Source organism: Salarias fasciatus, chromosome 9, assembly GCF_902148845.1.
Source record: "Salarias fasciatus chromosome 9, fSalaFa1.1, whole genome shotgun sequence".
Lineage (NCBI taxonomy): Eukaryota > Metazoa > Chordata > Actinopteri > Blenniiformes > Blenniidae > Salarias > Salarias fasciatus.
The window spans coordinates 7,365,578-7,390,492 of NC_043753.1; the positions used below are offsets into that span (position 1 = coordinate 7,365,578).

A 24,915-nucleotide genomic window follows, 5' to 3' on the forward strand; every position below is an offset into this window, starting at 1 on the left:
TTTTATCTGTTAAAAGTGCTATACAAATAAAATGTACCTAAGAACAAAGCACTTTTTTCTAGGGTTGGGATAACTAATGAAAATCATTAATCAACTTGTAGGGTACTGTTAGTCCTCAAGATATATATATATTTTTTTTTGCTAATTATGCAATCTTGAGTTATAGTAAAATCATGCCAGTTAAATTACCCAAAGTCAACTTTTCAACTTGTCAGGTACCAGCTAGTCATAGTCAACTATTCTTATTTCACTCAGTCGAAAACTTGCCGTCTCCATGGAAACAGGGGAAATTGCAACGTTTTGAAACTGCTCTGTCTCTGTGGGAGCCAACTTTTTGGAAACCCACTGACTCTGTCTCAGTTGCAACAGGGAAAAACGCAACTTTTAATTGTTCTGCCCTGCCCCGGGAAAATGAACAATAAAAACAATGGCAGCTTCCAGAGTGACTCAGAGTCCATGTTCTCCTCGAGGCTGCCATATTGGATTCCTCACCAGCACCTCTTGGATTCTCCTGGTAGTTTTATATTCATCTCAGCTCAGATGTCAGTGTTGTGTTGTGTCCACTACTCTTATCAAATTATCTATAAAAATAAAAAATAAAATCAATATATATGTTTTTTCTTGAATCTTAAAAGTTTTCCTAGGTATTTCAGGAATCCGAGCAGAGCCTCTTTTGGACCAGTTCGTCCGTCTTACTCTAAAACATCCATTGACAACATGTGCCTGAAATTTAAAATGTTGACATTCTAATGAGTGCAGAGAGTCAGATGATTCATTTTGGAGTGGATCCAGAGAGAACATGCAAACTTCAAACACAGCAGCCTGTGATTTCTTTTTTATGAGGCAACATTAGACCTGCTTGATACAGTGGATATCTGATGACCTCTTACTGGGGTGACTCCAGCCTCTGGCCTCTGTCAGAGCCGGATAAAAGCTCCCGGCTTTCACTGGAATATCAACATGTGGCATCATTTGCCCTGTGCGTAAAACCCAGCGGCAGAAGGAGGGTGTATTTAGAGGAAACAGTTCCAAAAGTTTGTAAATGGATGCATGAAGTGTGGAACTGTTGCTGTCGGTGTCTCAGCTGGTGTGTGAGAGGGAATAACAACAAGCGGTGGGCAGAGGAGAGCAGAAGGACACGCAGATATATATTTAGACAAGCGGAGACATGGTGATAACATTACAGAGCCGGGACGGGAGCCACTGACGGGAGAATCACCCCGCTTCTGGGTGTTTTCCTCCTCCTCCTCCTCCTCCTGCTGCTGCCGCTGTCCTCGGGGATCTAGTCGGATCCAGTCTGCCTGAAGCGGACTTCGTGGTGCGCGTTAATCGGCGCGCGCTGCGGGTTTAATGAGGCGGAGATGCGGGTGGACGGGCTGAGCGCGCGGTGAGGAGGACGACACGGAAGAGAGGGACAGCATAAAGAGGGAGGAGAAGGCGGCCGGTGCGCGGAGAGGGAACGGAGGGCAATAAAGCGCAGACGCTTCCCCGGGACTTCGCTATGGAAACCGGCCAGAGCTCGCAGGTGGCCGACATGGGAGGGGAGCACTGCGCCGGGCCGTGCGTCCCGGAGCGCGACGTGTCCAGCCCCAGCCCGCCGGCCAAGCAGCGCTCCCTGCGGGTCGTGTACGTCCTGAACGACGGGCTGAACTCGGTGATGGCGAGCAGCCCGGAGTCCGGAGCGCTGCAGTGCCTGCAGAGAGCCTGCGACTCGGAGAGCGCGCTGCTCACCACCGTCACCTTCGGACGGCTCGACTTCGGGGAGACCTCGGTGCTGGACAGCTTCTACGACGCAGGTCTGATCAGTTTGACAGCTTCACGTGGAGCGGGAAAAGTTCCCTGCAAACCACAGCTGCACAATATGTGACAGACACGCACAATATGCAACAAATGTCGTTATTACGCAATGTGCATCCGTAGAATTTAGGAAGAAGTGTATGAAAGAAAAAGGCAATTGCAGTGATTTGCAGCAAACGAAAAGAGTTTATGTGCATTTAGATGGAGATATCGACAGATAGGTGGATTATTTTGTTGCAGCAGCATGTTAAAATGATAACTCTGGTAACTGTAATGTTAAAATGTGTACAATTTGATTGTTGCAACATGCATGGATGAACTGTGACTGTCCAGTGTGTGTGTGTGTGTGTGTGTGTGTGTGTGTGTGTGTGTGTGTGTGTGTGTGTGTGTGTGTGTGCGTGTGTTCCTGTGAGTCCTGAGTGAAGTGTGCATGAATGATCTCCTGCACCTGACTTTATGACGGCCAAGTTGTCATGCATGAAATATAAAAAGCATGAGGGCAGATTTTATGATGTCTGGACTGTGTCATAAAAAGCTTCTAAAAAAAAAAAAAAAAAAAAAAAAACTAAGTGCAAAAAAGTAGGGATCAATCCAGGTACAGGTGTTATTTTGGTTAAAGCACATTATTTTATCAAAGGGGATAAAATATATGGTGAGTAAAGCTGCTGAACCGGCAGAGCAAGTTTTCACTTCTCTGAGTTATTCTCATGAGATGTCAAACATAAGGCCTGTGGGCCAAAACCAGCCCCACAAGAGGCTCCAATCTGGCCCTCCAAACCACCAAGCAATTTGGAAAAATCTCAAAGACCCGAGCTGAGACGTCAGCGATGCTTCCATGAAAGTCAGCTACCTCCTTGCTGTCCGTTTGTTGCAGCTACATAGCTCCAGGTACAACACAGCATTCTGTTGACGCTTGCTTTTTGGACATTTCACTAAAAAGCATGTTAAACAATGTAAAACATTGTATTTTGTCCACATTTTGGAATTTGGCGTAGATAAAACTCCATTTGAGCTCAGTAAATGTATTCTGAAGCTGGTTGTTTTTCTGTGAACGGAAAGTCTGGAGACGAATCCTCCCAGCCCGCCGCTCACGTCCCACAGAACAAGTCTGTACAAAGACAGCGAGAAGATTCAACAATGTGCTTCATCTGGAAGCGATAATCAACCAAATGTGCGGCCAAAGACTGAACTCACTGTAGAAAATGCACTGCTGAGCTTCCCCCATGCCGTAAATCTTTCTCCAGGCAAACAGTTTGACAAAGAGCAAACATGTAAATCAGCATTTGGATTTTTATGAACTTTTACTGCCGACTGGCTGCAGCTGATTAACTCTCGACGGCGATTCTTCTTGTTTCCTATGAAGTAACTTTGTACATCTGAGCTCGTGTTGCCGTCGGCGGAGGTGCGGACAACATCATTGCCCGCTATGAATAGCGGGCAATTAAGGGCTTTTAAGAGGAGATGGGGTTTCTGAGTGGACTTGGAAGAGATGTCGGTTTTTAAAGATGAAGACAGATTGATGATTCACTGAGATCTAGCTGGGAAAGAGACGATTGTTTATTCTGAGCAAATAAAGGCTGCGGCGGTCGGGGTCATGGGCTGAAAATTCAGGAAGTATTACAGGAAGTAGCAGTTTATGAATGGGAACGTCAGCCCGGTGAAAACGCAGCCACTTTCATTATTTCACTGAGTGTACTCATCAGTACCAGCTTATACTGTAAATTCCAACTCTGTCTCCATGTAAACGGATGGAAACACGACTTTTGGAAAACGCCAGCTTGTGTTTTCACCGTTTATTGGTTCCCAGCAGCAGTGTGGTCTGCTGCCCTCTCAGGCCACCTTCCTCGTCTTCATCCCTCAGAGAGTCAGTGAGTCCCTGATGGGCCTCAGGTGTGTGTGAGCTGGAGCCGCTGGAGCAGCGGATGTTCTGTTCGTTCATGTCTGATGAAAGTGTCCTCCGTTCAGACGTGGCGGTGGTGGACATGAGCGACGTGTGCCGCCAGCCGTCCCTCTTCTACCACCTGGGAGTGAGGGAGAGCTTCGACATGGCCAACAACGTCATCCTGTACCACGACACCGACCCCGACACTGCACAGTCACTGAAGGTACACACACACACACACACACACACACACACACACACACACACACACACACACACACACACACACTCGTTACATTGGTGTAATCAGAGTTCACGGATGCCATTCCTGAACGTCCAGAACAAAGTGATTCGCCACGTTATTTACAGCCTGCTGTGTGCTTGAAGTGCGTGTGTGTGTGTGTGTGTGTGTGTGCATGTGATTTGTTGTGTGAAAGTGATCCTGTGTGTAGTTCCACTGTGCAGCCTTGTGACACGTTCTCACATGCTGTGTGTGTGTGTGTGTGTGCCTGTGTGTGTATCTCCTTGCAGGACATGGTGGCTCAGAAGAACACAGTAAGTTTCTGTGTGTGTGATTTATGTGTGCACAGTGTGTGTGTGTCGACTATTCCTGGAAGTAAAATTCGTGCCATTTGTCCTTTCATGCTGATCGGCAGGCACACCCACACACATGCCTCCCCACACACACTTCACACACTTGACACAGTTTCACACACTTTGCTCCGTGGATTACTTTTGTAGGAAAACTTATGCTTACTGTGTGTGTGTGTGTGTGTGTGTGTGTGTGTGTGTGTGTGTGTGTGTGTGGAGTAGGCCGCTCGTGCCCCAGCGTTAGGTTTTCCCTGGGTTCAGCTGCCTCCAGAGTACAGAGGCTCTGGATTGCGTAATAAAGTAGGTGCCAGGTCGCATGCACTGAAGCATGCTGGGAGATTTCCTCAGCACGAACAGAAAGGGGGGGGGGGGACGATGGGGGGGCGGTGGCCTCCCCCCAGTGCTGTGTGGATAACACATACAGACCCTGCTTAAATGACGTTTTCAAGTGAAAACAGAAAGGTTTCCTTGCGTTTCGGGGTCTGTCGACATGACGGCGGCGCTCAGAGCCGCGGGAAACACAAGTTTTTAAAACGGCTCCCCAGGTGGAGCTTTTACTAATTGCTCCACATCCATCTCCATGGAAACAAGGGAAAACACAAGTTGTTGAAAATGCTTCAATGCTTCACAGAGGAAAACACGACTTTTCGAAAATGCTCTGACTCCGTCTCCGTGGAAACGGGGGAGAATGCATCTTTTTTGAAATGCTGCACACACACACACACACACGACGGCCGAATTAAATATTTCTGCACATGCACGAGTGGACAGACAATAACAATATGGCGGCTTCCTCCGTGCTAGCTACATTGTTTTAAGTGTTTCTGCTGTTTTCATGGAAACGGACGTCATTTTCAAAACGTTGTCGTGTAAATGTGAAACTTTCCTGAAACGAAAATGCAAAAATTATGCATTTTCACTTGAAACGTTGTTGTCTAAACTAAATCAGAATCTAACAGCTCCTGAATGAAGAGTGCAGAGTTTCAGTGACATACTTAACAATGCATTTTTTTAATCTTGTTTTTTTTTTCTTTTGATCTTGTGGGAGCAAAAATAATAGCTTGAAAAAGATGAGCTGATTATAAAGATGTCTTTATTCTGTGTAGTATAAATAATTTCCTTTTTATAATACAAGTTCATTTAAAGATAAAGACATTCTGCAATGTTAATAGTTTATTGTTTTTTTGTTGATTTTTTTTCCCGTCGACTTGCAACATACTGTATTAACATATTAACATTGCGTTTCCAGTATTTGTACACGTCTTCCATTCTTGAGCAGCATTCCTGAAAAGGAAACATGTTGAACTTCATTCTATTGATTCCAAAAGATAATTCGCAGAAGTTCAGTCGGTATTTTTCAGCGTGTATCGTGAAATAAAGAACAAGACGACAGAAGTGGCGGGGTGGGTTTTGCTGCTTTTGTTTCTGGATGTTTAACATCCGCCTGGGACTCATTAAGTGTGCTGCTGTGGCCATGATGCTCACGCTGATCCTCCTCATTAACAGATTTAATCCCTCTAATCCAGCATGTGTGTTCATGTGACACCTGGATGTTGTTTGATCTCCTCACTCGGCGGTTTTCCTGACGGATCCTGGATTGAACCCTCTCCCTCGCTCCTCTCCAGGCATCCAGTGGTAACTACTACTTCATCCCCTACATAGTGACTCCCAACCACGAGTACATGTGCTGCGAGAGCGACGCCCAGCGCAGGGCCAGCGAGTACATGCAGCCCAGCTGGGACAACCTGCTGGGGCCGCTGTGCGTGCCGCTGACCGACCGCTTCACCAGCCTGCTCAAGGACATCCACGTCACGTCCTGGTGAGCCACGCCGGATCAGCTGGATTCAGTCTCACTTCCCCACCGAGGGGCGAGTCAGAGTCACAGCCGAGCTGAGAACGCTCGTTTTTAGGTTGTGGGAACGTGGAGGACTTGGATAAACACACACAGAAAGAACATGCAAACTTCACGAAAAACACTGGATGGGTGGATGAATCAAGTCTATCATGCAAAATACAAAAAATAGGTGAAATGTGTTGAGGAAAAAAAATGGATGAAAGGTCTAACAGAATTATGTGATCATTTCATGCTTTATAAAACAAACAAAAACATATTGCAATTAGATAACACTATGACACTTTGACATTTTATAGCCCTTTTTTTCATCAGGTTATGAGGCCTCTGATCCTCAATTTAGTAAAAATCATTAAAAAAATGCACATTTTTTAATTAAAATTGAGGTGTATTTTAATGTAAATGATTTTTTTTATCCTACCATACATTACACAAACAAATGTAAAACAGAAGTTAAAGGTGCATTGAGGAGTTTGCATGTTTTATGCGAAACAGCGCCCCCTGCAGGCCTTGGGCGTAATGCAGCTTAGTGAAAAACTCATGCCTGTCGCTCGTGTGCACTGAAGAGGGGGACTCCTTCCTCGCTCGTTTAGTAGCGCTCAAGTAAGATTTAAGTTTCTTTTACCTGGTGGAGTCTGTGCTGGAGCTGTGGCAGTGCTAGAAGCCAGTCTTTTCTTACTTTCTGGAAGATCCTGCTCAGTTGTTGCTCACTAAGCATCTGGCGGAGTAATGGGGGACAAAACGAAACTTAACTAAATCAGGCCAGCCATTACGTCATTCCTTTCAAAGTCTCCCCAAAAAAATGCTGGTGCCGGACCGGCACTGCAACTTTCAAGTGACAATTTAGCGCTGTTAGAGGTACTTGTAATGAATATGTCAGGGCACATTGTACACATCATTAAAAATGTGTAACATATTTATGGTGGAAAATAAGTATTTTTAAGGTTGTAAAACTCCTTAATGCACCTTTAATGTTGGTAAAAGTGCATTTTAAAGAATGATAAAATGTTTCAATGATATTTTATTTTCTAAGCTTAATTTTTTGTATCAAAAGTTTCTGTCAACATTTGATGTCATGTTGCAATGCTTTACTTTAGATTTTTCCTAAATGAAATTCCTTTTAAAGCAAATCTGATGTTCTGATTTGTTTGTAAAACACTGTGTTGCATTATTTTGGCATGAAAGTGAAGACTGATGAGTTACTCGTCCTCTCGCTTCCTCACTCGCCTAAGATTCGTTCAGTTTTATGCTTTCTTTCCCCTCCTCTCCTCCGTGAAGCGCCTCCTTTAAGGACACCCTGCTGAACGACATCAGGAAGGCCCGGGAGAAGTACCAGGGCGAGGAGCTGGCCAAGGAGCTCTCCCGGATCAAACTGCGCATCGACAACACGGAAGTCCTGACGCAGGACATCGTCATGAACCTGCTGTTCTCCTACAGAGACATCCAGGTCCCAGAACTCCCGGCGGCGGGTCTCTCTGATCCAGAGGTCGTCTGCCCTCGCTAACCCGCCGCTCCTCTTCCCGCCGCCAGGACTACGACGCCATGGTGAAGCTGGTGCAGACGCTGGAGATGCTCCCCACGTGTGATCTGGCCACGCAGCCCATGATCCAGTTCCACTACGCCTTCGCCCTCAACAGGTCTGAAGATCATAGTTAAACCTCACTGTGACTGTGAACCATGTAGTTTGATTAAAAATGGATTTTGCTGATAGTTAATCATTGATTTTGTTGAAATCTATAAAATGCGCTAAAGCGAATGTAAAATTTGAAGTTGTTGAAAAGTCATGGATTGAAAAGTTACGATATTGTCAGGATTAAAAGAAACTTTATTTAACCTCTGGATTGCACTGCGTTCCTGTTTACACGACAACGCCATTCGGAGCCACTGAAAACGCAACTCTGTCTCCATGGAAACAGAGAAGATTCCTTAAAGTTTTCAGTGTTTTGGACATAGTTTTCAAAATGGCGCTGAATAATCATGAAACTTTACTAAAAGAAAACACGAATACAATGCGTTGTCACTTGAAACCGGGCCTAAACTTATAAAATTATGATGTACTGTAATTTTGGTTATCAACATTTGATAAATAACAACTATTAAGTTGTGATTTTAACTGATGCAATTTAATGCTTTTGATAAAAATGGAAGATATATTTTACAGATTTTGTTCTAGTTTCATTCCAAGTGGTGAACTCCTGACTCCTGAATGTGTTTGTTGTTGTTTCTGTGCAGGAGGAACAGCCCTGGAGACCGAGAGCAGGCCCTCAGAGTGATGCTGCAGGTGCTGCAGTCCTGCGAACATCCTGCGCCCGACATGTTCTGCCTCTGCGGACGGATCTACAAGGACATCTTCCTGGACTCGGACTGCAAGGACACCAAGAACAGAGACAACGCCATCCAGTGGTGAGAGCGCGCCTCCTTCACGCGTGGCTACGTTTTCGTCCGTGTGCCGATCTGAGTTTCTCTCCCTCCAACAGGTACAGGAAGGGCTTCGAGCTGCAGCCCACCCTCTACTCCGGCATCAACCTGGCCGTGCTGCTCATCGTGGCCGGGCAGCAGTTCGAGAGCTCCATGGAGCTCCGCAAAATAGGTGCAGTCTCTTTCACTCCAGGATGAATTATCCAGCTTTTTTTCAAGCCGATATTTGTTTCGCAGGTCGTTGGTATCTTTTATTAAATGTGTTTAATCTCTGCTGTGGTTCGATTTCATGCAGGCGTGAGGCTGAACAGCCTGCTGGGTCGGAAAGGCTCTCTGGAGAAGATGAATAACTACTGGGACGTGGGGCAGTTCTTCACCGTCAGCATGCTGGCCAACGACATCCCGAAGGCCACACAGGCCGCCGAGAAGCTCTTCAAACTCAAGCCTCCGCTGTGGTAAACACACACCATTCACACACACTTTATCACTGATTCAGAGGATCAGAGAAGTCTCATTGGAAAACTGAGGACTCAGTGTGAAAATTCTTTTATTGCCACTTTTTAACTGCTGCTTTGATACTCTTTAACTATGCTATATATTGAATAATTATTACTGGTGCTTTATTGATACTTTTTAACCATTACTGGAACTTTAATGATTTTTTTATTTAATTATTATTACTGATATTTTATTGATACATTTTTATTATTTTTGAGAATCTGTTGATACTTTGTAACATTACTGGCACTATATTGATACTGTTGAACCAGTACTGTTTTATTTGGATACTTTTTAGCTATTTACAGGACTTTATTGATACATTTTTACCATTATTGATAATTTATAGATACTTTTCCACTCTTACTGGAACTTTATTGATACATTTCAATCATGACAGGAACTTTACTCATACGTTTTCATTTTGATTTTTACTTAATTGAAACACTTTAATTACTACTGGTTCTCTTTGTAGACCTCCAATCCTGTTGCTTTTTCTTAAATTTTGTCCTTTTAAATGAATTTTTTTAATGAATGTCTCTTCCTTCAGCTCTTCTCTTCAGCTCTACCGTCTTGTTATTATAACCTTCATGTGTCAATCTAATGTGAGATCAGCCCAGCCCTCCCTCATGCTGCTGGTGTCTGCCAGGTACCTGCGCTCGGTCGTGCAGAACCTGCACCTCATCCAGAGGTTCAAGAAGCAGACGGTGGAGCACTCGCCGCAGAGAGAACGGCTGGACTTCTGGATGGACATCATCGTGGAGGCCACGCAGGGCACCACCAACAGGCTGCGCTTCCCAGTAAGCGCTTTTCGAGTCCAGTCCAGGATAAAAACTCGGCCTCACATTCAGAGGAAGTTTCTTATTTTGACTCTCTTGTTTGTGTCAGGTGTTGATTCTCGAGCCCACCAAAGTTTACCAGCCCTCCTATGTGTCCATCAATAATGAAGCGGAAGAGAAGAACGTCTCCATCTGGCATGTTTCTCCATCTGAAACGGTCCGACCTGCTTCTTCAGAGTCAACTCAAACACTGATGGTGTGTATCTGAGCAGATATGAAGGATAACACTGGAGTCTTGTGTTTCAGAAGGGGATCCACGAGTGGAATTTCACCGCCATGTCCATCAAAGGCATCAGGTATGAAGGTTGATGAAGTTTTTTTCTGAGAGTTCTCTCTAATGTTGCACGAAGCACAAATCCTTAATTGGAATTTATTTCCGTCATATGAGTGTCGAGGGGCTTTAATGAATGAATTCTCCGCAGCATCAGCAAGTTTGACGAGCGCTGCTGCTTCCTCTACGTGCACGACAACTCGGACGACTTCCAGATCTACTTCTCCACCGAGGAGCAGTGCGGGCGGTGAGGACACACACCTCTAGATGTGTATGTGCGTGTGTTGTGTTTCATGTCTTTTCATTACATGAGCCAGATCTGATTCTGCTCACTCTGGATGAACAAACAGTGACAGTACATTTAATTTGAGCCACTTTTAACCAGAATTTAATGACGCTGAAACATTAAAAGACTGTCCAAAATGTTAAGCCAAAGTAGTGACACTGACCTTTTGTGTTCAGGTTCTGCTCCATGGTGAAGGAGATGATCTCGGATGGCACGGGGAACGCTGTGGAGCTGGAAGGGGAGGGCGACGGAGACACGCTGGAGGTCCGTTTTATACTCCTTCAGCGTCGACGGCCGTCATGGGATTTGATCTTTTGTGTGTGTTTTCAGTACGAGTACGACACCAACGAGACGGGCGACCGGGTGGTGCTGGGTCGGGGTACTTACGGAGTGGTGTATGCTGGGAGAGACCTCAGCAACCAGGTCCGGATCGCCATTAAAGAGATCCCAGAGAGAGACAGCAGGTACCTGGAGGAAACGTAGAAATGACCACATACAGCCACTTGATGTCATCACCTGTTTGGATCAATCCTTCTTCTTCCTGTGAATCAGATACTCACAGCCCCTCCATGAAGAAATCGCCCTCCACAAATACCTGAAGCACAGGAACATCGTTCAGTATCTGGGCTCGGTTTCTGAGAACGGATACATCAAGATCTTCATGGAACAAGTGCCCGGAGGTGTGTTTGTACCCGGCAGAGACTCCAAGTCTGAGTAAATCGCCAGATGATATCAGACTTCCTGTTTCCCTGGAGGTGTCAGCTGTTCCCACTCGGTTTATCTCAGGGACGGATGCTCTGTGAGCCCTCGGCCCCCCCCGGGCGGTCTCTAATCGCTTGGTCATCTTCCCGTCTCACGATAGGTTTTGGACACTCCTTGTCTCCTTTCTCCAGGAAGCCTATCTGCACTGCTGCGGTCCAAATGGGGTCCGCTGAAGGAGGCAACCATCATCTTCTACACCAGGCAGATCCTGGAGGGGGTGCGGTACCTCCACGAGAACCAGATCGTCCACCGAGACATCAAGGTGTGAGGTCTCACAGCAGGAAAGATGCTGCTCAGGGAATAACTATTTGTCGGTCCATGTTTTGTTAGTTTTCTTCATGTATTTTTAGAAACGTCTTCATTTTTTCCTTGCATGAACTGTAACAAAGATGGTGGAGGGTAACCTTCTTGAAAGTTCTATCGTCTGTAAGGTTTTTAAGTTTAATAACTGACAATCTTTTGCCAAGTTTTTTTAATATCTACAAGATTCATAATTAAAAGAAATACAGAATTGATGAAGGTTCTCATGTGTAATGTAACAAAACAGAATGCAGTGAATTCAGAACCTTGTAAAGTTGGTATGTTTTGTATTGCTAATTTATTCCAGATGCATCAAAACATACACAAAATACATATAAAAACAAAGAAAAAATCTCTTGATACTAATATACAGCATTTGTCCCATAATGAGTAAGAAGCACTGTATTACAAATAGTAGAGGACCGAGGATACAGCCCTGTGGAACTCCACAACTCAGATTTCTGACATGCTACAGCAGAAAATCTACCCGTATGGTAAAAATAAGACTCTATCAAGGCAGTTATGTGACATTTCAACCATCATTCTGGTTGTTTGCTTCATTAGGGTGATAATGTGTTGGTGAACACCTACAGCGGCGTCTTAAAGATCTCAGATTTCGGGACCTCGAAACGACTGGCGGGAGTCAATCCCTGCACGGAAACTTTCACAGGTAACAGCTTCACACCGTTTTTTTCCAGCTTCAGTATAATATGTTGCAACAGTTAATTTCTTAGATTTTCAATATGCAGTCTGTGACTCCTGAACGTCCTGCAAAAAGCTACATAAGAGCAGCGTGAGACGATTACAGCCTCCAATCAGTAGAAAAATCTTTTGTTTTTGCATTTTGCAAAATGTTTGAAGTATTTCACTGACCAAAACACTATATTGCCACAGAAAGATATTTCACAACCTCAGCAACTCAGTGAAAACTGAACATGACTGCTTAGAGGCAGGAGGCCGCACCGCATTATGGAGTCATAGAAATGCTCCGACTACGAGTGCAAATATCAGGTGGCCATCAAAATGTCAAGAGCCAGCATCGGCCGCTATGGAGACACACACACACACCTGCACATGCACACGCGCACACACACACACACACACACACACACACACACACACACACACACACACACACACACACACACACACACACACACACACACCGGCCATCTGTCGTCCTCCAGCAGCCAACCAGGTGTGTGATTAGATTAGCTAATCAAGTAGAGGCAGAAAGGTGTTTACCTTTCATTAGCAGGTGTGTGTGTGTGTGTGTGTGTGTGTGTGTGTGTGTGTGTGTGTGTGTGTGTGTGTGTGTGTGCGCGTGTCTGCTTTGTCTCTTTCTCCTCTGCTTCCCTTTTATAGCCCTCGCTGTCTCTGTCGCTCTGTTTACATCAGCTCTGGATGTCTGCCTGCTGATAAAATACTTGGAGACAAAGCGAAGCAGCTCAGGAGTCTCTTCTGAAGCCATTTCCACACAACTAAACTACTTTTCATAGTCTGGATTTTAATGGAGTTTGCAGCCTGTTTCCACTGATTCTTTCTTACAGGCTGTGAGCCAAAAAGCAGCTTTTCCCTTCTTTTCTGACCTCCCTAAAAAGCTTGTTTTTGCCGGTCGGTGTTTGTAGGAACCCTGCAGTACATGGCTCCAGAGATCATCGACAAAGGTCCTCGAGGATATGGCGCCCCGGCGGACATCTGGTCCCTGGGATGCACCATCATCGAGATGGCCACTGGGAAACCCCCCTTCCACGAGCTGGGCGAGCCGCAGGCGGCCATGTTTAAAGTGCGTCGCACGTCTTAAAACCCTGCGGTCAGACGCAGTTTTCTCTGCTGGGTTTCTGCAGCTGATCTGAGTTGGGTCTACACTGCAGGTGGGCATGTTCAAGATCCACCCGGAGATCCCCGAGTCTTTATCCCAGGAGGCCAAGTCCTTCATCTTGCGCTGCTTCGAGCCCGACCCGCACAAGAGGGCCATCGCCTCGGACCTGCTCAAGGACACTTTTGTCAGGCACAACACGAAGGGCAAGAAGAGCAAGATCGCCTTCAAACCATCAGGTTACAAGCTGAGAAAACACAGATATGTTATTGTTTAGGTCTGGTGAAGCACTGCTGATTCGCCGCTCAAATGTTTATCTCAAAGGTATCTGTAGACCACAGGCTGTTCAAGCAATGTTTAATCCAGGAGTCTCCAACTTATTTTAGTTCAGCCGCAAACAGCCCAAATTCATCTGGAGTGAGTCAGACCAGTGAAACAGTGAAATAACAACCTTTAACTGTAAATTTTAAAGTTTTTGTTTGCTGTGATGCAGATGATATGTTTGAATGAAAATGCCTATATTTTGACAAGAATCAAACAAAAATACAAAAATTACAACAATCTCAACAAATAAAGCCCAAATTTAAAGAAACCATGAGGTGCAATGTCCAAAAAACTGACTTCTCGTCTCCTTTGGTGAACTAGTACCAATACAGACAAGGGCAAAATTAACTTATCTGATTTTTCACATAATAAGTCACCCTGTTTTTTTAGTTGACTGGCTCCAAAGAAGTGACTAATATGAAACATATACAGGCACCTCCCATCTGTTACCACTAGATGTCACTATATCACAGCAGAAAGCCGCTACTCCACCACAGAAAAACCAGTGAATTTGACTGACAGAGCAAGACAAATGTTTCAAAAAGAAAAAAAAACAGTAGAATCCGAGGAGAAAATGAACGAAGATGTGCATCAGCAGCAGAAACGCTACCCCAAGGCAATTTTGACATTTTTTTTGACAGATTTTTACTCAAGATAATGTGATCATTTTTTTATTCACTTTTCAGTGACTGAAAGGACAAAAGAGGAGAAGATGTTTCTGATGGTGTAAAGGTTTTATCCTGTAAACTAAAATGTAAACTTAAGCAACGCCTTCAGCATGGTCAAACTTAACGCATTTTGTCCAGAACAAATCTGAATTATCGAGATTAAAAAAAAATGTAATTTAGGGTAAATTGCATCTGCACTCATAACAGAATTTGTGATTTTACCGCTATTTATTGTTTAATGTTTTCTTTTTACCTTTTCTCTTTGCAAATTTTATATATTTTTCAAAACTTTAATTTGTATGAATTGTATCTCTTCTTGTGTAAATGGATGATCATGTTGAATTTGTCTTTCCTCTCGTTTCCAGACTACATCCACAGCGTGTCGCTGCCGGTGCAGCTGCAGTGCGAGGCGGCGGGCAGCAGCAGCAGCGAGCACGGCTCCGTCAGTCCGGACTGCGACTCCAAACACGACGTCTTCTTCCAGAAGAAGAAGAGCTCCGGCTCGGAGAACCTGCTCAAACCGCCCAACTCCAACTACCTGAGGTGGGTCGGAGGAGCGGCCTCCACCCGGGCGTGTCGGACATGTCGGTGAATGTGCATTTCATTGGTGCAGAGATGAGAAGACGTGCACGTACATGCATGAATGTGTGTGTGTGTGTGTGTGTGTTTGGGTAGCAGGTGGTCTTATTGCACCCACTCTGCCTCAATGCCTTTTACAGCTTCAACATAATGAGACAGGATAACTTTATGAGATTCAGCTGGCTCTTACACGCACATACACACACGCTGCTGCGACTCATGCACGTGCATGCGTATGTACGTGCGCGTCACGCTGACTCATGCTGCCTCTGCACTTTACTGGACATACAGAGTAACCAGGAGAGGCTTGAATCTGTAAATAAACCCAGCGGCTCGTCACGGCGCTGGAAACCACTCAAATATGTTTGTGTGTGTGTGTGTGTCTGTGTATGTGCAGTGTCCCAGATGAGGGTTCGGTTTCAGAGGACCGCACGGCCCCCCCTTCACCCGAGGACAGGGACGGCGGTCTGTTCTTGCTGAAGAAGGACAGCGAGAGACGAGCGATTCTGTTCAAGGTCCTCAACGAAGACCAGGAGAAGGTCATCTCCAACCTGAAGGAAAACCACATCCAGGTCTGTGTGTGAGTGTGTGTGTGTGTGTGTGTGTGTGTGTGTGTGTGTGTGTGTGTGTGTGCAGATCAAAGTTTGATTGGTAATCTTAAATGAATGAATGTGTCCCACATAAAAAAATTGTACACAATGTTTTTTTTCAGAACATTTTAGAGCCCAGCCATTGAAAACCACACGCCTCACAGAGAGAAGCTGTGGTGGCCGTCGAAGCAGCCTGTTTAGAGACAGGGCTTGGTGGTGTAGGTTCGAGTTGTTGCAGAAACACAGTTGAATATCTTCAACCCTCTTCTCATGCATGTTCCTTTACCTTCCTTATTAGTTGAAGAGACATCTGGATTAGTATAGCACACTCGTACCAACATGGAGGAACTGCTGTTTCTAGAAACCAGGGGTCATCAGGAGTGTGTGTGTGTGTGTGTGCGCAGGGCATCGAGGAGCTCCAGCTGTCCGTGGAGCACATCAAGCAGATCATCTGCATCCTGCGAGACTTCATCCATTCCCCGGAGAGGCGAGTCATGGCCGCCACCATCTCCAAGCTCAAGCTGGACCTGGACTTCGACTCCACCTCCATCAACCAGATCCAGCTGGTGCTGTTCGGCTTCCAGGACTCGGTCAGCACACTGAGACACACACACACACATACGCACACACACACACACACACACACACACACACACACACACACACACACACACACACACACACACACATTTCAGATACAGCTCAGGTAACGACACTGGGAACATGTGACAAGGAGGCAAACACCAAAAGTGGTGTAACTTTTTAACTTTTGATCAAAAAAAAGAAACAAATGAAGCAGAACTCACTTTATTATTCACATTTTCATTCCTGTTCTGTGACCACTGAGAGGAATTATCCACTAATTATTTTATTGTCTATAAAAAAGGAAACAACAGAAAAAGCTAAAGAATGAGAACCTGATGATAAGATGGTAAATTAAAATTAATATGGCCTAAATCAAAGTAAAGATTGTTTGTTTTAGATTTTCATTCTTGTAGAAGAAATTTATTTATATACAAGTTTGTTGAAGTCCTATTAAGTCCTAAAAAACTCATTTTGAATCAAAAAAGTTTATTAAATTTTTGATGAAGTATAAGAAAAAATTGCAGTGAACTGTTTTTTTTATGATCTTAAATCTACAAATACTTTGTACATAAAATACATTGTATTTGATTATGAATTAAGTAATTTTTTTAGACCCTGAACCAACTTTTGATGATGCTAACCAAAATGTCCAAAAACCAAAAACCACTATCACAAAATGTCAAGTGTGACTTTGACCATTTTATTTTGCCTAAATCACAATAAAATACAATGTTTTTCAGTATTTTAAGTAAAAATCTGATAGCAGCATAAAATTTTTGCAAGTAAGGGTTAACGTTTGTAATACAAGTCATTTTAGGCGGTGGTTGCTTCGTTTTGTCTCGTTACTGTAAATATTGACATATTACCATTATGCTTATTCACTGTTTTTACTTTTACCGACCAATGTAACATCTTGAAGCCCTCTGAGGCAACTGTTGTTGTAATACTGGGCTATACAAAAATAAATTGATTGATTGATTGATTGATTTTAAAGGAATACTCCGAAGATTTTGGACCCACGCCCTATCCCGATCATTTACAAAGTGAGATAAGCTCATAAATACCTTTTTTGTGTCCGTTCGTCCAGTGCCTGGCTGACAGCTGTTAGCATCGTAGTTAGCTTAGCTCAACTACTGCAGGTGAAGAGGAGACAGAGCCAGACTGAGAAAGTGGACAAAATACTCCTTCCAGTGGTCCAGGGGATGGCGCATTAGCACGCGAAGTAAATCCGAATGGTTATAAAACATTTTAAAAGACGTGTTTTGTTTTCAATCCCTTAAAATAGTGTTTTGATACACACAGACCTGCACAAGCATAGTGTGCTGCGGAAGGATATACCGGCGCACAGCGGCTGAGTCTATGGCTTCTACTGCTGTGCTCCGGTATTTCCTTCCGCGGAGCACTGCGCATGCGCAGGTCTGTGTGTATCAAAACATTATTTTAACGGAATAAAAAGAAAACACATCTTTTAAAATGCTTTATAACCATTCGGATTTACTTCACGTGCTAATACGCCGTCCCCTGGACCACTGGAAGGAGTATTTTGTCCACTTTCTCAGTCTGGCTCTGTCTTCTCTTCACCTGCTGTAGTTGAGCTAAGCTAACTACGATGCTAACAGCTGTTAGCCAGGCACTGGACAAATAGACACAAAAAAGGTATTTATTAGCTTATCTCACTTTGTAAATGATCGGGATAGGGCGTGGGTCCAAAATCTTCGGAGTATTCCTTTAAGCAGCATCAACTTTGTTAAAAACAGTCAAAAAGAGAGAAATGTATTTTGAATTATGTTCAATTTCCCTCCTTTTTTCTCTCCCCTTTCCTAATTTTTTTCTCCTTTCCCACCCTTTATTCTATTTTTTTTTTTTTAAATGTAAACAATGTCGACGTCCTCTCAGGTGAACAAGGTCCTGAGGAACCACCACATTAAGCCTCACTGGATGTTCGCCATGGACAACATCATCCGCAGAGCCGTGCAGGCCGCCATCACCATCCTCATCCCGGGTGAGGATAGAATCAAACTCAGGCAAAAGAAGACATGAAAAAATAAATCGTATGAGGTGAAATCTGCAAGAAATTCTCCAAAGAAGTAAGAGAATCGCCGTATGAGAGAAGTCCGACTGTCACAGTGCAGCTTGTTATCAAGGCTTCTGAATCAAAGATGTTATCAATATGAATTGATATAGCCCCGACGGTCTTTCTGGTTCTTCCTGGACCCACAAGGAGGCGCCATGACGCCGCATAGCGATCAGTTGACTCAACAGAACCTGTTCTCATCAGGTTTTCCCCTTCGTCCTGTGGTTTTGTAAACTCTGACTGTTGAGCAGCTACACGCTGCCAAGAAAAAACAACAGTGAGCACAGAGAAACACGTCAAATTTATATCTTTATAGTTGAACTTCCTGATAATAATAATACCACAGACTTTTTAAATAAATATTTCAGTTCCCCTTTAACAGTCCAAGGGTATAAAATACAGCAACAACACTAGAATAAGTTAAAAAAAACAAAAAAAAACAAAAAAAAAAGAAGAAGGAGGAAAATAAATTATTAGACACACAGTTTAGAGTCACAGTTTTGACCTCTGACCTCTCCCCCGCAGAGCTGAAGACCCACTTCGGCCCGGCGTCGGAGTGCGAGGGGGCGGAGAAGGAGGACGAGGTGGACGAGGAGGAGGCGGAGTTCGGCCACGTGCTGACCCCGCACGCTGATGACCCCGGGACGGCGTCCGACCCCGCCCACCACGCCGGCGGCGCGCTAAGCCCCGCCCACCCGCAGGAGCAGCACCAGCAGCAGCAGCGCTCGCAGCATCAGCTGGGAGTTCAGCTGGGACGCCTCAAGCAGGAGACCAACAGGTGGGGCCAAGCAACGAGAACCAGGAAACGGGTGGAGGCAGGAATGTCACGAGTCAGGGGAGTCGTCCCACGGCGTGACGAAACACCGAGAAAATCTGTGACCTCACACAAAAACCGTCAAACAACAACCAAAAGGTCAAAGGGTTTATGCCATCTTCTTCTCTTTTTACAGCCCAACTTAGGATCAAAACAATGACTTAAAAACAGGTGTTGACTTTCAGCGTGCGGCCCTGCTTCACACGGGAAACATTTCCTCCTGTCTGCAGGACAACAATTATCTGACGTCAGTAACGTGAAGCTTCTATTCACCACGATAATCGCCGGTGATTACTGAGAAATTAGGCAATAAAACGAAGCCAAAAGAAGGAGAGGCGCAGAAAACGTGACTCCACTTGCACATATTTCATCATCAGAAATATCAATCTCTTTTTTAAGAAAGTCACAATTAATAATTTACAGGTCAAGTTGGGTTAGAGGTGATTTATCAATAGTTATCAAAGCACAGCGGCATTGATCTTCTGTACAGATCCTGTTTCTTCACCTCTGAGACCTTCTGTAAAGAGCACATATACTTGACATACAGTCACTTCCTGAATGCTTCAGTTTGTAACACAGGAGCACACTTCCCATCCTCGCTTCTCCGCATCGGGGGGCGACCGTCTCCACGGTAACAGGCGATGCTGCTGTGTCTGCAGGCTGCTGGAGGAGCTGCTGCAGAAGGAGAAGGAGTACCAGCAGGTCTTGAAGACCACGCTGCAGCAGAGGACGCACGACCTGGAGCTGGTCCGGGTCCGACACAGACCACCAGGTACCCACCCCCTCTTCAAAGACCCCAAGCAGGAGGTTTTCTGGATTAATTCCTTGAATTAAATAGATTTTTGGGGTTCAGTTGTAGAAAAACCACCATCGACTCAAACACTGTGTGATAATAACTTATTGTTCTTCCAGACATATCCCCTCCCTCCATCTTCCACATCCCCGCGGACCACGAGCCAGACAAGCCGCTCACCGATTGGCTGAAAGAGCAGGGGGCGGACCCCGACACCATAGACAAGGTTCAGCGTCAGGAAAACTTCCAAGTGTCCGATTGTCCTCATGGAAACCAATAACCTGGAAACCTGATGTTGTTTTCAGTTTGTGATGGAGGAGTACACGCTGGCTGACATACTCGATGACGTTAACAAAGACGACCTCCGCAGCCTCCGTCTCCGGTATCACTGCCTCTTTCTATTTCACATTCAGCTCTTGTCAGACCCTGAAGCAAAGCACTGGTAGAATTTCCTTTTTTGTGTGTTTTTCTTTTTTTTTTTATCTGCAGGTGAGTCAGTTTTCAGGCATTAAGACAGGAGTTTCAAAGATCAAGGGAGTCATAGTGATGTCCTCTGGAGCCACGAGTCAGGCTCAGGCCTGGTTTACATGTTTTCAAGTGAAAATACAAATCTTCCCTTGTGTTTTGGGCAGCGTTGTTTTCAGCAATGTTGCTGCATCCTGTCCTCGTTTGGCCACGCCCACCAGCTGACGTGCAACGTGCATTCTGCAGACACATGACTGAGTTAATTAATTATTTGGTGGTCAATGGCGGCGAGATGATCTACGGTCATACTGTAATATCCTGCTGTTATGACCACGTTGTTTAGGTTTGGGTGACAACTTTAGAGTGAGCGAGCAGGTGATTGGCTGAGATGGAGGAGGAGGTGGGACCAGGAAGTGATGAGTCGGTTTGAATGCACGTTCACACATGAATGAATGACGGTGAATGGCTGAATGAGCAGTCCTGTTGATTTCACACCTGCTGTATCATTCCTTTTTTGTGGTGTTGCCATAGTTACGTCCAACAGTAACCACATTTCAGTGACTACGTTTACATGCACTCAATATTCAGGTTATGGTCAATATTCCAGTTTCTGAATCATTTGGAATAACCCGTTTACATGCTTAAACAGACAGAGTTACTCCTGTTTACATGATCAGGGATCTCCCCATTCAAACCGCGGAGCACAGACGACGCCATGACTGCATTTGCACTTTATGCCACTGGGTGTGCTGTTTGCATGTTCAACCTTATTTTACACAGACACCACAGAAGAAGAAGGGCGCTGCAGCCGCTGCAGGCTCTCTCTGCATGTTAGAAAAAAAGTAAGCCAGCAAGACGTGGTAATATGTTTAATAATGCCATGCACCGTTTTTTTTTCAGTAAAAGAGAAGAACTGAACTATAGTTTTGGCACATTTTATTTACTTAGTAGCAGTTAAACTGTGTCAAAAGTAGTTCCTGGACTCAAATGACCAAGATTCCTTGCTTGTAGAACATGCGCAGAGCAGTACTTCATGTCCCTTTCGATCGGGATATTCCGATGCGCGTTTATATGACCAGAAATTCAGGTTAGAAAAGGAGTAACCCAGGGGTAATATTCAGGTTTTTAAAAACCGGAATATGAGCATATTCAGGTTTTTGCACGTGTTTACATGGCTGTGCGCAACCGGGTTATTGCGAATATTCTGGTTAAGAAAGGGTTATTGACTGCATGTAAACGCACCCACTGTCAATAAGAAGGCGTTATAGACAAATAAGTCAGTTTTGAACGCTGTGCTGGATGCTTCAATACTTTCAACATAATCCATCAGAAAGAAAGAAATGCGTTGCAATGTGTTGATGCTGAAACAGCCAAAAACCACTCTAGTTTTTCAAGTCTCTTTACACAGCAACGGGTCTCAAAGCCTTTGAAGATGCAACTTTTTGAAAACATTGCAACTGCATGGATGCAGTCAAAAATGCAACTTTTCTGAAACGCTGCTGTTGGCATGCGGCTGTAGTGAATAGTTCTGCACATGTGCGAGTCGATGAACAAAACCAATATTGGCAACCTCCAGAGTGTCATAAAAGTCCAGATTCTCCTGGAACTTGGTAGATCTGAGTCAAAATTTTGTCCTGTAAATGCAAATCTTTTCTGAAACAAAAACAAAAATTATGCATTTCCAATCTAAATCCACCCATCCATCCATTTTCCACCGCTTATCCGGGACCGGGTCGCGGGGGCAGCAGTCTAAGCAGAGATGACAGACTTCCCTGTCTCCAGACACTTCCTCCAGCTCTTCCGAGAGGATCCCAAGGTGTTCCCAGGCCAGCCGAGAGGGCACAATCCCATTTCTCTTTCTAGCCCTACCCCTTAGCCCTACCCCTTGCCCCTACTCCTTTGAAACGGAGTGCTAAGGGGTAGGGCCGAAAGTAAACCCCACCAAATTGGGACACCCCCTTCGACAATTGCGTACGTAGTAGTCGCCGCTGCCGATGACGTAGGCAGATGCAACAATTGTTTGCCAAAGCAGAATGTTTTTCTTACATTTTAAAACTTTACTCATTGAGAAAATACTTACATTTATGAACTTCTTTCATTGTGGACGCCGCCATCTTGCCGATCTTGCAAGGCTTTCTGGGAAATCTGTCATACCCAGTGGTGGCCGGCGGCAAGGGGCAGCGGCAGGAGCACTTGTTTTGTCCGCCTACACCGCGAGTGGCAAACGGCGTTAGTTCACTTCTGTACTGGCGGGAGCGCTCGTTTCCACACCTGCGCATTCCAAACACAACAGATAGATGATTATTTTCAATAAACTGGTTTCTTCAACACTGCCCGCCTGGAATGCACGGGTGTGGAAACGAGACGGGACAAAACAAGCGCTCCCGCCGCCCCTTGCCACCGGCCGCCACTGCATCATACCCCGCCGTTTGGAGTGTGCCTCGGGAGAATCTCCGTTTGGAGGGGTGTATAGCCCTACCCCTTCCCCCTATCCCTCCGTCATAATGACAATCGGGACACCCCTACCCCTCCATGTGAATGCGCAAAACGGAGGGGTAGGACCAAGTGGGAGGGCTAAGGAGTGAAATGGGATTGGGCCATCGTCTCTCCACCGTGTCCTAGGTCTTCCCCGGGGTCTCCTCCCGGTGGGACATGCCCGGAACACCTCCCCAGGGAGGCGTCCAGGAGGCATCCTAAAGAGGTGCCCGAGCCACCTCAGCTGGTTCCTCTTGATGCGGAGGAGTAGCAGCTCTACTCCGAGCTCCTCCCTGGTGACAGAGCTCCTCACCCTATCTCTAAGGGAGCGCCCAGCCACCCTACGGAGGAAGCTCATTTCAGCCGCTTGTATGCGGGATCTTTTCTTTTCGGTCATGACCCAAAGTTCATGACCATAGATGAGGGTGGGAACATAGATTGACCAGTAAATCGAGAGCTTCGCCTTTTGGCTCAGCTCCCTCTTCAACACAACGGACCGATACAACTACTGCATCACTGCAGCCGCTGCACCGATCCATCTGTCAATCTCATGCTCCATCCGCCCCCCACTCATGAACAAGACCCCAAGATACTTAAACTCCTCCACTTGGGCCAGAGTCAGAGTCTCTCCACCGACCTGGAGAGGGCAGGCCACCCTCTTCCGGTCGAGGACCATGGCCTCGGATTTGGAGGTGCTGATCCTCATCCCTGTCGCTTCACACTCGGCTGCTTACCACCCCAGTGCATGCTGTAGGTCCGGGTTCGATGAAGCCAACAGGACAACATCATCTGCAAAAAGCAGAGATGAAATCCTGTGGTCCCCGAACCGGACCCCCCCTGGTACCTGGCTGCACCTAGAAATTCTGTCCATAAAGATTATGAACAGAACTGGTGACAAAGGGCAGCCCTGCCAGAGTCCAACATGCACCGGGAACAGGTCCGACTTACTGCCGGCAATGCGGACCAGACTCCTACTCCGGCCATACAGAGACCGGACAGCCTTTAACAAGGGGCCCCGGACTCCATATACCTGAAGCACCCCCCACAAGGCACCACGAGGGACGCGGTCGAACGCCTTCTCCAAGTCCACAAAACACGTGAACTGGTTGGGCGAACTCCCACGAAACCTCAAGCACCCTATGGAGGGTATAGAACTGGTCCACTGTTCCACGACCAGGACGAAAACCACATTGTTCCTCCTGAATCCGAGGTTCGACTATTGGTTGAATCCTCCTCTCCAGTACCCTGGAATAAACTTTCCCAGGGAGGCTGAGGAGTGTGATCCCCCTATAGTTGGAGCACACCCTCGGGGTGGTGGTTCCAATCTAAATATCATTTAAAGAAGGTCTAAAATCAGAAGCATTAAGCAAGGGATGAATGAAATCAGTTGTTAAAATGTGACGTTCAGACTCTCTCTCTCTCAGGGGCGGCGTCCTCTGCCGGATTTGGCGAGCCATCCAGCGGCACCGGGAGCGAGAGCGGCTATAGGATGACCACCACGCTCATTTTGCATAAAGGAAACACGCACACACACGACCAGCCTGTCGCTCTCCTCTCCGTCGTTTCCCCGCAGCGCCGTTGTGTTGCTCAGTGTTCGTGGGTGAGAGACTGACGGAATCGCCCAGCGGACCAGACCAAAGAACCCGCAGTCTCTCTTTCTGTGTGCCGTAATGTGCTTCTGCTTGAAATGTGTCCCAGCAAAACACTCGAACAGTCGCTTGTTGCTGAGCTCAAAGCCACATTATTGCTATACAGGTCAATTTGAATGAGTTTTTTTGAACCGATCCTGCAGGATGTTTCTGTTTGACCCACTTTAAATGTGATTTCCAGCCTTAAATTTTGTAATGATGTAGCCTGTTGACAAATCGCTTTCTTTGAATTTAATATTTATGAGCTGTAATTATTCTCTCCTTGTCTATCTGCATCTTTTCTTTTTCTGTTTTTTTTTTTTTTTTTTTTTTTAATTCCAACTCTCCTGTAATGTTAGTTTATTCTTTACACCTGAAATAAAAAAACCAGGGAATGAGGACACTATGTGATCGGTTTGGTTTCTGCTCGATTAGATTTCCTCGGAATGTGGCCTGGAACGTCAAAAGACAAGATAAAACATGATTGCATGCCTCACTGCCATTTTTCTCTTTAAGCCTTCTGAATCATGCTCAAACAGTCATTTGCTGCCGTGTTTTTGGCGCTCGGCCTCCACGCCGCCTACTCGAGACTCATCTCAGTGAAA

At 45.5% G+C, this 24,915-nt stretch overlaps 1 protein-coding gene across 2 annotated transcripts; it reads left to right on the forward strand.

Annotated features, from left to right (window-relative positions):
- Nucleotides 1–1,274: 1,274 nt before the first annotated feature.
- map3k15 (mitogen-activated protein kinase kinase kinase 15) lies at nt 1,275–24,709 on the forward strand. 2 transcript variants are annotated; one of them, XM_030099628.1, is made up of 29 exons: nt 1,275–1,796; nt 3,763–3,902; nt 4,211–4,234; nt 5,896–6,089; nt 7,401–7,569; nt 7,653–7,759; nt 8,355–8,525; nt 8,600–8,712; nt 8,836–8,995; nt 9,688–9,838; nt 9,927–10,034; nt 10,124–10,173; nt 10,300–10,395; nt 10,611–10,698; nt 10,765–10,898; nt 10,987–11,114; nt 11,328–11,458; nt 12,061–12,166; nt 13,125–13,282; nt 13,371–13,554; nt 14,673–14,850; nt 15,284–15,458; nt 15,881–16,066; nt 17,958–18,063; nt 18,661–18,913; nt 19,609–19,721; nt 19,862–19,968; nt 20,048–20,124; nt 24,107–24,709. In XM_030099628.1, the coding sequence occupies exons 1-29, from the start codon at nt 1,502–1,504 to the stop codon at nt 24,168–24,170; spliced, it is 3,966 nt and encodes a 1,321-aa protein (XP_029955488.1). In that variant the 5' UTR covers nt 1,275–1,501; the 3' UTR covers nt 24,171–24,709. The 2 variants fall into 2 exon arrangements, with proteins under 2 accessions (XP_029955488.1, XP_029955489.1); XM_030099629.1 differs by having other exon boundaries at nt 10,127–10,173.
- Nucleotides 24,710–24,915: the final 206 nt, after the last annotated feature.

Bases quoted from the DNA above. Each gene is read 5' to 3' on its own strand.
- map3k15 (XM_030099628.1), top strand. From the start codon at position 1,502: ATGGAAACCGGCCAGAGCTCGCAGGTGGCCGACATGGGAGGGGAGCAC. The intron at 7,760-8,354 runs GTCTGAAGATCA...GTTTCTGTGCAG, and splicing joins TACGCCTTCGCCCTCAACAG to GAGGAACAGCCCTGGAGACC. The intron at 9,839-9,926 runs GTAAGCGCTTTT...TGTTTGTGTCAG, and splicing joins CCAACAGGCTGCGCTTCCCA to GTGTTGATTCTCGAGCCCAC.